General features: G+C 41.0%; 1 protein-coding gene across 1 annotated transcript in view; it reads left to right on the forward strand.

Moving 5' to 3' along the window:
• Nucleotides 1-11,150: 11,150 nt before the first annotated feature.
• thbs4 (thrombospondin 4) overlaps nt 11,151-12,798 on the forward strand; it is a 62,407-nt gene continuing 60,759 nt past the window's right edge. Inside the window, exon 1 of the mRNA XM_062972357.1 lies at nt 11,151-11,351. Coding sequence (XP_062828427.1) covers nt 11,255-11,351 — 97 coding nt within the window. The 5' untranslated portion in view covers nt 11,151-11,254. The remainder of the gene's footprint in view (nt 11,352-12,798) is intronic.

Here is a 12,798-nt window from a genome sequence, read left to right on the forward strand (position 1 = left end):
TGGCAAAGGTTAAACGCTCTTCATAAGGTTTGCTCCTGAATTCTTTGCAGTTATTCAGATCATGTGCTATTTGGTGTACTGGACATATTACTCCTGCTGATGTCTTTGTGTGATGTTCAACTGATTTGACCTTGGTTTCAGTTTTTCTAACTGTGACTTGTGGTTTGCTTTTGGTTTCTATGAAATGTTTCCTATCCTTTTTATTACTTTGATATAAAAGAGGGAACCCCGTTTGCAAATCATTCTTCTCTCTAGCTGATCTTAAGAGAAACTTCACTAAATGTGTAAATGGTGGGTATTTCCGTTGATGAGTTTCTTTATAAGAGAAAACTTCCCGGCCCCATACCTCCTTCAGTGAGAAAGGCAGTTTATCAATAATCTCTTGTTGTGTTAAATATTGATCTAAACATGCAAGCCCTGGTAAATCTGGATTTCCCTTAGCTGCCTCCAATTCTTCAAGCAAATCTGCATAATCCCATAATTTCTCATATTCCCCTTTTGTAAATGCAGGAAACGATTTAAGCTTTTGCAGAAGCAACGTTTCTATCTGTGCAGATGATCCATAACGTTCATTGAGACGGTCCCACACTCGATTTAAGGCTGCATGTGGGTTATTTATGTTTGCTGCATAAATTCTCTTCACCTGTATGGAAGAAGCAGGTCCCAACCAAGCGATCAATAAATTTAACTCTTCCTCTACAGGCAATTTTAGTTGCTTGAGAGCTGACTGAAATGTATTCTTCCACAACATATAATCCTCTGGCTTATCAGAGAATTTCTGAATGCCTCTGTCTGCTAAGTCCCTTCTTGGGTTTCTGTAGGAGGTGTAATTTAAAATATCAAGTGGGACTGAGGACTGTTGCAAAGTTGGTTCAGAGTTAGTTTGGATCTGGGGGTTTTCTGGAACCCAACTAGCTGCTTTGGGATTGAGACTGAATGCAGTTGTTGGCATTGTGTAGTTTGACTGTATTGAGTCCTGTGTGTCTACTGGAAAACTGTGCTCTAACTTGGTTTGAGATATATCATGCAATGGAACTGCTGCTTGACTTGCTACTTCTGCATACGGCAAATAATGTTCTTTGGGTGCAGAAACCTCTATAATTTCTGGTTGTGATACAAAAGAATTATTTGCTACTGCACTTTCTCTTGTTAGCACAGGAGGGGCTGCAATATTGATAATTTGGGTATTTAAATAAGAATCCACTTTTGTGACAGGATCTTCTGTTGTAACATCTGGAGGGAATGTATTTCCTAAGAGACCTTGCTCTAGGACTGAGGCCTTTACTTGTAACACCTCAGCCTTTGCAACCTGTGCTAACGTTGCTAGAGCAGCTTCAGTTTTAACTTGACGGGCCTTATTTTCTGCATCCATACCTGCTTGCTTGGCGGCAGCTGCGGCATCCAGTTCTGCCTTCTCTGCAACAATTTGCTGTCTTTTCTTAAGAAACTCTATTTGTTTTACTGCGGCAGCTGCCTCGGCCCTAGCCTTTATGACCAGACTAAGGGATTGGCCAGAAGAACCACTATGAACAGAAGTCCCTCTTGTTCTTTCTGTTCTATGGGATGTGTGAGATGATCTTGATTTGCCTGCTAATGTACACACAGACCTGTTTGACTTTGTATCTGTGTCTTTACTAAACATGTGTTGCACTTGTTCTTCATCAACAGTTTCCATAAGGGAGGCAGGATCTTCTTCTGCCTGACCTTCTGATATTTTGTTAGATAAATCATTCATGATAGTATCAAATTCTAGTTCCCTTCTCTCTCTCTCTGACATTTCTTCCTTATTTATTAAAGATTCTGAAGTTTTCATATGCTCAAGCAAAGAGATTATATTATCTGAATATGTTATCCATTCACAGTATTGATGTTGTAATCTTTCCTTACAATCTAATATTTCTTTCTGCTGCCTGAAGCGATGGCTTGCTTGACTCATATCTAAAATTCTCTGCCATGACTTCTGATATTTAGGTTTCAAGGAATCTAGTTTATCTTGCCAGAAGGACAACATTTTTGAGGTAGGTTTAGATATCCTGCTCTTTTGTGAGGAAGAAGCAGACATCTTTAAGTCTTCTGAAGTTTGTGTCACTTTATATTAGACTGAATTGCTTTTGGACAGAAAGGACTGAATAGCCTATTCTCCGTTACTTTGGAATGTAGGTCTTTTATTCTCCTGTTGCTGTCCGTTACTAATAGTCCCTTAAATAAAGTGATCACTAACTTTTAAGATTCTCAGTCCTTTTACTGAGACTTAAAGCTTTTTAGACTTAAAAATAACTATTGTGGTCCTGAAAGCCACATTTTCCTCCGAAAGGGCTTCCCTCAGGTTCCTTCAAAATGGCGCTGCCCTCTATGACTGCACTCTCTCTACAGTCAAAATGGCTGCTTAACTCCTTCTTCTTCTGAGGTAGTTTTCACTTCTCCTCAGGAAGGTCAAAAGAAAGAAATCAACTGCTACTTGGGAAGCTTAAAGAAAATACACTTTTACTGGGGAAGCTCAAAGGAAAATAAATTCACTTTTATTCAGGAAGCTTGAAGGAAAGAAATTCACTTTTACTTGGGAAGGTCAAAGGAAAGAAATTCACTTTTACTTGGGAAGGTCAAAGGAAAGAAATTCACTTTAAGAAATTCACTTTAAGAAATTCACTGTTCTGCCTCCATGCTTAATTAAATGAACTGGAAGGACTCATAGCACGAAGGACAGATTGGAGACTGTAGTTGTGAAACAAAATATTTTATTAATAGACAAAATTGATCTTTTTTCCTCTTGATGCCACTATGAAGTCTCTTGTGAGGAAAGAAATCTTTGAGTCTATGCAGTTCTGGATAGATATTGCCACAGAGTATAAAGTCTTGTTATGACTGGATTCTTTGTAACTTTGAGATGACTTCAATGCAGTGTTGTTGACATGGCTTTCTCTATTGCTGTAGTCTATGGCTTTTTAATCTAATTTGGGTACAGTTCCAACGTGACGTGAATTTCTGTGATCCTTTTACTTCCTACACTTCCTTCCAGTGCTTCACCAACTGACAAATTCTAACTGACAAAAATAACTGCCATTTCAGGCTGGCAGGAGCCAAGGCTAAGCTCCGCCCCTTTGGAACCTTAAAGAGACAGGGCAGCAGGTAATGTTTTGCCTGCTCGTGGCATGACATCTCCATTAGTCAAAACATAACATATGTTACACTTTCACTATCTTTTTCTTCATTGGCCAGGTCAGCAAAATATTGTCCCATTCCTACTCCTTCAACTTTCACAAAAGCACTTTCTTCTTCTCAAAACAAAAGCCAGCACTCAATCCAAACAAGATATGCTTGCATGCGTAGCTAGTGAGAGTTTGCTGTGCTCTACCAGGCAATTACAGGCAGTCCCCGAGTTACAAATGACTCGCAATTAAGAACGGGGTGAGACAACAGGAAGTGAGAGAAATCTACCCTTAGGAAGGAAAATTCACTCCTGAAAGAGTTATCATGAGGAAAAGGGTCCCCACTGAAGCCTTATCACCAATTCTTGCTTTCACAACAAGCCAAATTTTACAAAATCAAATGATCACAGGTACAGAAAATGAGATGAAATCTTCTGAACAGTGGCAGAGACGGCAAAACAAGCACCTCGGGGTGTTAATCCTTCCCAATGCTATCCAAAACTTATGTATATGCTTTAATGTTCATATATGTAATAGGAAATTGGAGTGATATAAAAAATGGCTTGTGAAAAAATTACAGGCAGTCCCCAAGTTATGAACAAGAAAGGTTCTATAGGTTTGTTCTGTTTGGAACAGGTGCATTTTTCTAGTGTAACTCCAGCCAAACACATCTTTAAAATATGAGTGAGACATGACTGTATTAAGGAAAGCTTCAAGATCTTTTGATGCTTACTGATTATTGTAATTGTTAGCTGTACTGAGGGCCATTTATTTAGTAGAAAGGCGAGGTCATCATCATATTAATATCAACAACATTTTTTTAAAAACCCATAAAGAAAACTCTTTTTGTAAAAAATGATGATGGTGCAGACTTGGGATGTAGAGGTAAAGTGGGGAAATAAAAATAGAATGGGGTACAAAGACTTAGATGTCATCAAAGATGTCAACAGCTGCATTGGGTTCTGAAGATAATTCCTTCTTTTAAGAGGAGGGGCATAATGTAACATTTAGTTCCAGATGTGTTTTGTACCCTATACATAAAACTCCAATTAGAAGGTGGAACTGAACTCCCAACCACACTGCTACTGCAAAAATTATTGCCAGACATCCTCATAAATGAGAGTCAGGAACCAGGATCCCACGTGGCACCTGGCCATAACAGATTCATTCTGAAACCACAACAGCTCTTCTAGAATATCACAACCCTCCAGCTTTCCACATCTGCTGGTTATCGTGTGGTCTCTTGCACACTCAAACATGTCTTAAAACTTTAAACAATTCATGCTTATATGCAGACAAAACAGTTTACTTTTCACTTGCCTCCCTGACAAATGATTCCAGAATGGGAATACAAAAAAACAAAAAAAGGATGAGAAGTCATTCTGACAAATGAAAACTGTATGGGTTCAATTTGTCTAGCAAAACATTTAATTTGGATCACATTTTGTTCAACATGTCCCCCCCCCCACACACACACACAAAGGGATTCTAACATTTTATGCAACTCCATCAATTCTGGATTCTAATATCAGGTGACAAAAGGCATTGATGCATTTTCAGTGTGTTCTGATGGAAGGAAACAATATGTCTCATGTTTTTTTTTTTAAACAAATGCTTTCTATTCCAAGGATACAGGAAAGGTTTGATTTTTACAAGACACACTACCTAAGTATATTCTTGCAAGGGGTGTATCCACACTGTAGAATTTATTCATTTATTTATTTCCGATATTTCTACCCTGCCCTTCTCCCCGAGGGGACTAAGGGCGGCTTACACAACTGGCAGGATCACTGCCAGTATATCATAATACAATAAAATAATAAAACAGTTAAAATAGTTAAATAACATATTGAAAAACAATACATAAAAGATTTAATGCAGTTTGACACCCCCTTTAACTGACATGGCTCAATGCTACGGAATCATAGAAATTATACATAGGTTTAGATGATCCTTTGCCTTCTCTACTGGAGAGTTCTTATGTCTCACCAAACTACAGTTCTACAAAACATAAATTCAAAGATTCCACAGTACTGAGCTTTGGCAGTTATAGCAGTGTCAAACTGCATTAATTCTATAGTGTAGATGCACCCAGAATGAAGGGAAGTAAAACCAACTTTAGAGATCAGTCCAATGAAGTTCAATGAGGCTTCCTCCCATGTAAGTGTATGTATAAAAGTAGAGAATGGAGAGTTGTATTGTTACGAAGAAGAATCATATATATTCAGAGTGTGTACAATTTTGATTGTAAATATTAACAGTTTTATTCTGTCATTATAACTATTGCTATTGATGCTATTATCGTTAACTTTATTTCTACCCCACCTTTTCCCCCAAACTGGGACTCAAGATAGCTTATAAATTATAGTTAAAATGTACAAAAACCCGTGTTGAAATAGGTTCAAGCTACTAACAATATTGAAAAAAGGTAATACACACTTTAAAAAGAAAAAAAAACTATTTAAAGTAATAGAATTTGAAACAATACAGCCCCTTTTAAAACCTTTTTCTTAAAAACATTCAGTTCAAATTTTGTTCCAGAATATAAAAGTCTTTGCCGGCCAAGGGAAGGGCAAAAAGGACAGGCCTATCTAGCTTCCCTAGGGAGGAAGATCCAAAGCGTAGGGGCAGTCACGGAAAAAGCCCTGACTTCTGTTTTGTCTGTCGATTAGAGTGCCCTGCCGGCACCCTGCTGGGACATAGACCACCAGAGCCCATCAAATGACGCAAAGGCTACATCCGGTGGGGCTCCATTGGGCTCTGTGCTGGCAGTGCACCAAGAACGAGCCCTGAGGAGTTGAGTGACTACCCATCTCCTCAATGAAGAAGCTGAGGACAGCACAGAAGTAAGCTGAAGACAGCTGGGAAATGTCATGGGATGGCAGCCCACAGCCCACAATGGTAATGGGCCGGGCTGTGGCGCAGCTGGCTAGTAACCAGCTGCAATAAATCACTACTGACCGAGAGGTCATGAGTTCGAAGCCCGGGTCGGGTTAAGCCCCCGACCATTAAATAGCCCAGCTTGCTGTTGACCTATGCAGCCCCGAAAGACAGTTGCATCTGTCAAGTAGGGAAATTTAGGTACGCTTTATGCAGGAGGCTAATTTAACTAATTTACAACATCAGAAAAAAAACTGCCAGCAAAACACGAGGAAAGGAATGAGGAAGTACAGCCACTAGTGGACAGTGAAGCAACAGCTCCCCCTGTGGCCGGAATCGTGAAGCTGGAAAAAAATGTTAAATGCCTCTGTGTCTGTCTATATATGTTGTTTGTCTGCTGGCATTGAATGTTTGCCATATATGTGTTCATTGTAATCCGTCCTGAGTCCCCTTCGGGGTGAGAAGGGCAGAATACTGTAAATAAATAAATAAATAAATAAGGGGATGAAGCTAGGCGCTGCCCCATGATTTTCCACGCTATCCCCAGGCTTCTGAGCCTCCATGTGATGAGGTCCTTAATTGTGTGTGTGCATATCCCAGTTTGCCCTGTATTGTATCCATGGTTTTAGTAGGAGTGTATGCCATTTATGATATTTTCCTTATCATCCTTGTTCCCCTTTGCTGTTAACCTAGAATACAGTGTATAGATATATCCACCATCAAGAGTGATCTCTCAGGTGCCCATTGACCAAAATATACAGAGCAGATAAGACAGGTGGTGTCAAGCTGCCACTGTAACTGCCCTGGCTCAATGCTTTGGAATCATGAGAAATGAAATTTGGGGAGGCACCAGCACTCTTTGGCACAGAAAGCTAAAGGCCTTCTAAAACTGCAACTCACATGATTCCATGGCATCAAGCCATAACACTTAAAAGTGCTGTCATACTCTACAGTGTAGAGATACACCCAAAGTCAAGAGGGATTTCCTATTGCTCATTGTTCAAAGGGGCACCCCAAATGTGCAGATGACCTGGGTATCTACTCTGTACATTCTGGATGCTACCTTGGACAATGGACACACAAGAAACCCCCTTGACTTTGGGGGCATCTACACTGCAAAGTTAATGTACAGTTTGGGGAAGCACCAGAGAAGACTAAACGGCTTATCCAACCACCACTCCTGATTTCATTGCATCAAGCCATAGCAGTTACAGCAGCATTGACCTGCATTGATTCTATAGCATAGATCAAAGGGATCCCAAACTAAGGCCCTCCAAGGCCATTTACCTGGCCCCTGCCCTAAACTTAGGGTCACCTTCAGTCTGAAACACACAACAACAACCCTAATTAACTTGACGATCTCGTCAGCCAAAAGCAAACCCACACTTCCTTCAGCCAGATTACTGTCTGGGGCAAGCTATAGGGAGCATACCACAGCCCTTTTAAAGCACCTCCACTGTCTTCCAACAAGTTTCTGGGCCCAATTCAAAGTACAGGTGATTACCTATAAAGCTCTATACGCTTTGGGTTCAACCTATCTTCGAGACCACATCTCCTTCTACGAACTGGCATGGGCACTGAGAACTGCCGTGGAGGCCCTTCTTCTCAAGTACAGTTGGTGGGGACAAGAGAGACGACCTTCTCAGTGGTGGCTCCCCAGCTCTAGAATACCCTCCCTAAAGAAATTAGATTAGCCCTATTCTTCAAGTGTTTCGGGCAAGTTTAAAAACATGGTTCTTCAGACAGGCCTTTGATCCTGTGAAATCTATGGTCAGCTTGATGAACCACCGATTGTACTGCTCTGCACTGATTTGTTAACATCGGATAGCCGGCTTATTCACTAGTTCTACGGCGTTTTAGGAATTTTTATAATTAATACTCTTAGAATTTTATTAGTGGGCTTTTATAGGCACTGTTGGTTATACTTACGTCATTGTAATTATATTTACAGTAGAGTCTCACTTATCCAACATAAATGGGCCGGCAGAATGTTGGATAAGCGAATATGTTGGATAATAAGGAGGCATTAAGGAAAAGCCTATTAAACATTAAATTAGGTTATGATTTTACAAATTAAGCACCAAAACATCATGTTATACAACAAATTTGACAGAAAAAGTAGTTCAATAGGCAGTAATGCTATGTAGTAATTACTGTATTTATGAATTTAGCACCAAAATATCACGATATATTGAAAACATTGACTACAAAAATGCGTTGGATAATCCAGAACGTTGGATAAGCGAGTGTTGGATAAGTGAGACTCTACTGTATGTATAATACTTTAATGCGGCACTTGGAGTGCTTTTGTGAGCTGCACCGAGTCCCTTCAGGGAGATGGTGGTGGGGTATAAATATGTATTATTATTATTATTTTATTTTATGACACAGCAAACAAGATAGATATGATGGATTTCGTATCAAAAAATGACAAGTCGAACACTTCCCAAGGGTTTAGGACTGTGTGATGATGGCTTGCTCCTGGGCTGCAAGGATCAGGCCTTCTGTCTCCTTCTTCAGGGTCCCATTCGTGAGCCAGAGCCAGGTCTTCTCCTTATCAGTTTTTCCTTCAGTTTTGTCAAGGAAATTTCCATGCAATGTTTTGTTGTGCCAGCTGTCAGCTCTAGTTTGTAGTGTGGTTTTCTTGTACTGAATCTTTGTCTGCTGTGTTTTGAGGAGTTTCTGATTTTTGACTTCAATCAAAGCAGGTTCTTCACTTTGCTTTACATATTCTGCCAGGGCATGTTCTTCTTCTTTGACTGCTTGTTTGACTTGTAAGAGTCCTCTGCCCCCTGATCTTCTAGGCAGATATAGCCGGTCAACATCAATGCGGGGGTGCAGTGAATGATGAATGGTCATGAGTTTTCTTGTTTTTCTGTCCAAATTGTCCAGTTCCACCTGTGTCCAGTTTATGATGCCAGCAGTATATCTTATGACAAGTATGGCCCAGGTGTTTATGGCCTTGATGGTGTTGCCTCCATTGAGCTTGCTTTTGAGAATTTTTCTGACCCTTTGTATGTATTCTTTGCTGACCACAGTTTTCACATATTCATGCTTGATGTTGTCCAGCTGTAATATGCCTAGATATTTATAGGCCTCTGGCTGGTGACACTTTCTTGTTTGGCCATTGGGCATATTTATGCCCTCATTTTCAATGATTTTTCCCTTCTTCAATGCCACTGTCGAACATTTGTCCAAACCAAACTCCATGCTGATATCAGTGCTAAAAATTCGGACAGTGTTGGTCATAGACTGGATTTCAGTTTCCGTTTTCCCATATAGCTACAGGTCATCCATGTACATCAGATGTGAAATTTTGTGAGAATTCTTAGATGTTTGGTAGCCGAGATTTGTTTTTTGTAGGATTCTTGACAGAGGGATCATGGCAATAATGAAAAGCAGAGGAGACAATGAATCTCCCTGGAAAATTCCTCTTCTGATGTTGACAAGTCCACAGCTTTCATTTCCAACAAACAGTTCAGTTTTCCAGTGCTCCATCATGTTTTCAATGAAGGTGCCAACGTTTTTACAAATCCCGATGGCATCCAGGCACTTGATGATCCAGCTGTGTGGGAGTGAGTCAAAGGCCTTTTTGTAGTCAATCCATGTCATGTGAAGATTAGCTTTTCGGCTCTTACAGTTCTCCAGAATCATTTTGTCAATCAATAACTGGTCTTTTGTGCCCCTGCTTTTCCGTTTGTTGCCTTTCTATTCATCTGGCAAGATGTTTTTTTCTTCAAGATAGTCTTGAATTCTGTCAGCTATGATGCCAGTCAGTAGTTTAAACATAGTGGGCAGACATGTTATTGGCCTGTAGTTTCCTGGTGCTGCTCCTTTTGCTGGATCCTTTTGTATCAGGTAAGTTCTTCCAGTTGTTAGCCATTCACTGATACTTCCTTTCTGCAGCATCTCATTGAATTGTTGGGCCATTTTTCCATGTAAACTAATCAGATGTTTGAGCCAAAATCCATGAAGTTGATCACTACCAGGCGATGTCCAGTTCTTGACTTTTTGCACTTATTTGCTGATCATTTCAGTTGTTATTTCCATCTGTTCCATTTTGTTCTGTGAGAATTTTCCTTCAAAATCCTTTATCCACCCAGCGTTCTTGTTGTAGTTCTTATTTTCCCAAAGTTCTTTCCAGAACTTTGTTGTTGCAGTTTTCTCTGGCTTTTTGGTTACTGTGTCTGTTGTTTGGTTCAGATTCTGGTAAAACCGTCTTTGGTCTGATTGAAACAGTTGATTTTGTCTGTACTGGATGATTCTGGCTTCATATCTTTCAATTATTATTATTATTATTATTATTATTGACACAACGATGTTGTATGACACAGCAAACAAGATAGACATGCTGGATTTCGTTTCACAAAACCACAAGTCGAACACTTCCCAAGTGTCTAGGACTGTGTGATGTATTTTCGGATGATGCGTGCAGATCCCAGCAGGGTGGCCTTTTGCAGTTGGCAGATCGTAATTTTGTCAATGTCTATTGTTTCCAAATGCCGGCTGAGATCTTTTGGCACGGCACCCAATGTGCCCATCACCACCGGGACCACCTGCACTGGTTTCTGCCAGAGTCTTTGAAGTTCAATCTTGAGGTCCTGATAGCGGCTGAGTTATTATTATTATTATTATTATTATTATTATTATTTTCCCATTGAAATACTGGAATTATGGGAACATTATTGTTGATTCTTCATTTCAAATATTAGTGTGTGTTTTTTTCAAACTATAGTCTGCCCCCAACAGTCTCAGAAATTGTGAACCAACCCTTGGCTTCAAAAGTTTGAGGACCCCTGACGTTTAGATGATCTCTCCGTCCACTGTGCACATTGTGAGTGCTGCTTTGGACAATGGATTCCTGGGAGCTCTCTCTAGAAGAGAGGCCTGTCCCCCAGTCACCCCCTGCCCTTCCAGCCCACATGGGACTGGCTTTGCCTTGCTGGGGGGCAATGGCTCTCCCCTCCCTGGGCAGTTCTTCCCTCCCTCGATCCTCCCCCCTCCCTGCTTGGCGAGTCCCCTTGGCGGCAGGTGGGAGTGAGCCCCTCGGCCCCCGCCCCTCCTCCCTCTCGCCCTCTCCTCCTGCCTTTGCCTTTGCCTTTGCCCCCCTCCGGAGCCCTCGCCCCGCCTTCTCCATCCGAAGTCAGACGCCAGAAGCGAGAGGAGAGAGACTCCAGGTACCGGCAGCGCCAAGCGGGCATCTCTCTCTCTCTTTTCCTCGGGACCCAATGGACGGGATGAACAAGCGCAAAGCCGCCTTCTTGCTCTTGCAGGTCGCCTTGCAGCTCTGCCCGGGCTTCTCCACTCCGCCCGCAGCCCCTCAAGGTAAGAAGAGGAGACCCTCTCCCCGGAGACCCCGCAGGAGCGAGGCTTTTCTTTCCCTCCCCAAAAGGACACAGGCGGATTCACCTCCCGCTTTTGTGTTCATGGTGCCCGGTTTCCTCTCCTGCAGGAGTTGAACTTTGCAAAAGCGGGGGAAGAAAGTGGGATTGGACTAGGATTCCCAGCAGGATTCAGGAGAGTTTATTGTCCAGAGAAAGAGGTTTGATGGGAAACACATGGCAGCCCCCAAGGTCCTCAACAAGGGCTACTTTCCCTAAGACAAAACCACCACTACCTCACATACATATCCCACATTTAGCAGAGTTGTTCGTGTTTGGATTCCTCTTTTGTCAGGGGAGTATTTGCAGAATTAAGTCCTGTGTCGTGGAATTTGATTTGCATTAAGCAAAATCAGAGCGGCAGAGTTTTTCATCTGACAAAGTTTTCTTATTCAGGAGTTGCTTAAGGATAGAGATACCATGGAAATGTGTTTTGATCTGTGGTTTACTGTTTGAATTCACGCAATCAAATGTGAACAGGTTCTTGGAACAACCTCATATTTGAGAAGGTGCTGAAGGAGAACAAGGGGAGAACTACATCTCTTTAGACTCATTTTAGAAATCTGTTCTTTGCTTCTCCTTTTTCATTTGGATTGAAAATGTTAGCTAAGTTATAAATAAAACATAATTTCTCTTTGTGTATTATTATGATGATTAGTATTTTCTCCCAAAGAAAACTCAAAGCAGTGTTTACATTTAAGAAATACTATAATTTGATCATAAATGTATTTGTAAAGCATTACAGGACTGTTTTTGCTGCAACAAACTCACAAAACTACTTTTATGGCAGTTATATTTATGTGATTCTTTCTTTATTAGATTTCTATTAAAAAAAACAGAGCTCTAGCTGTGAACATATCATCTCTGGACACTGATATAAACAATTGTATGTGTTGTTGAAGGCTTTCATGGCCAGAATCACTGGGTTCCTGTGAGTTTTCCAGACTGTATGGCCATGTTCCAGAAGCATTTTTCCCTGACATCTACTCAGAAAACATGAGAATTCCAAACATGAAACAATCAGGGCCAGCTAACACCTCCCAACAAAGGATTCTCCAGGCAGGAAGAAGCCAGGCTTTAAAGCTGCAAGGCCATTCAATGCTAATCAAAGTGGCCATTTGCACCATTCACACTTGCCTCAAGCAGACAAAAGTTCTTTCTCCCACCCTGGCCCTTCCACAGATATATAAACTCCACTTGGTTAGTTTCCAACAAACTTCACAGCCTCTGAGGATGGCTGCCATAGATGTGGACGAAAGGTCAGGACAGAATGCTTCTGGAACATGGCCATACAGCCCCAGAAAACTCACAGCAACCCAATTGTATGTGTTTCTCCAACAATGCTATTTATTTTTCAAAAATTAATGACTTGGTGACATTACCAGAAATCT

The sequence above is a fragment of the Anolis carolinensis genome, chromosome 2, assembly GCF_035594765.1.
Source record: "Anolis carolinensis isolate JA03-04 chromosome 2, rAnoCar3.1.pri, whole genome shotgun sequence".
NCBI lineage: Eukaryota > Metazoa > Chordata > Lepidosauria > Squamata > Dactyloidae > Anolis > Anolis carolinensis.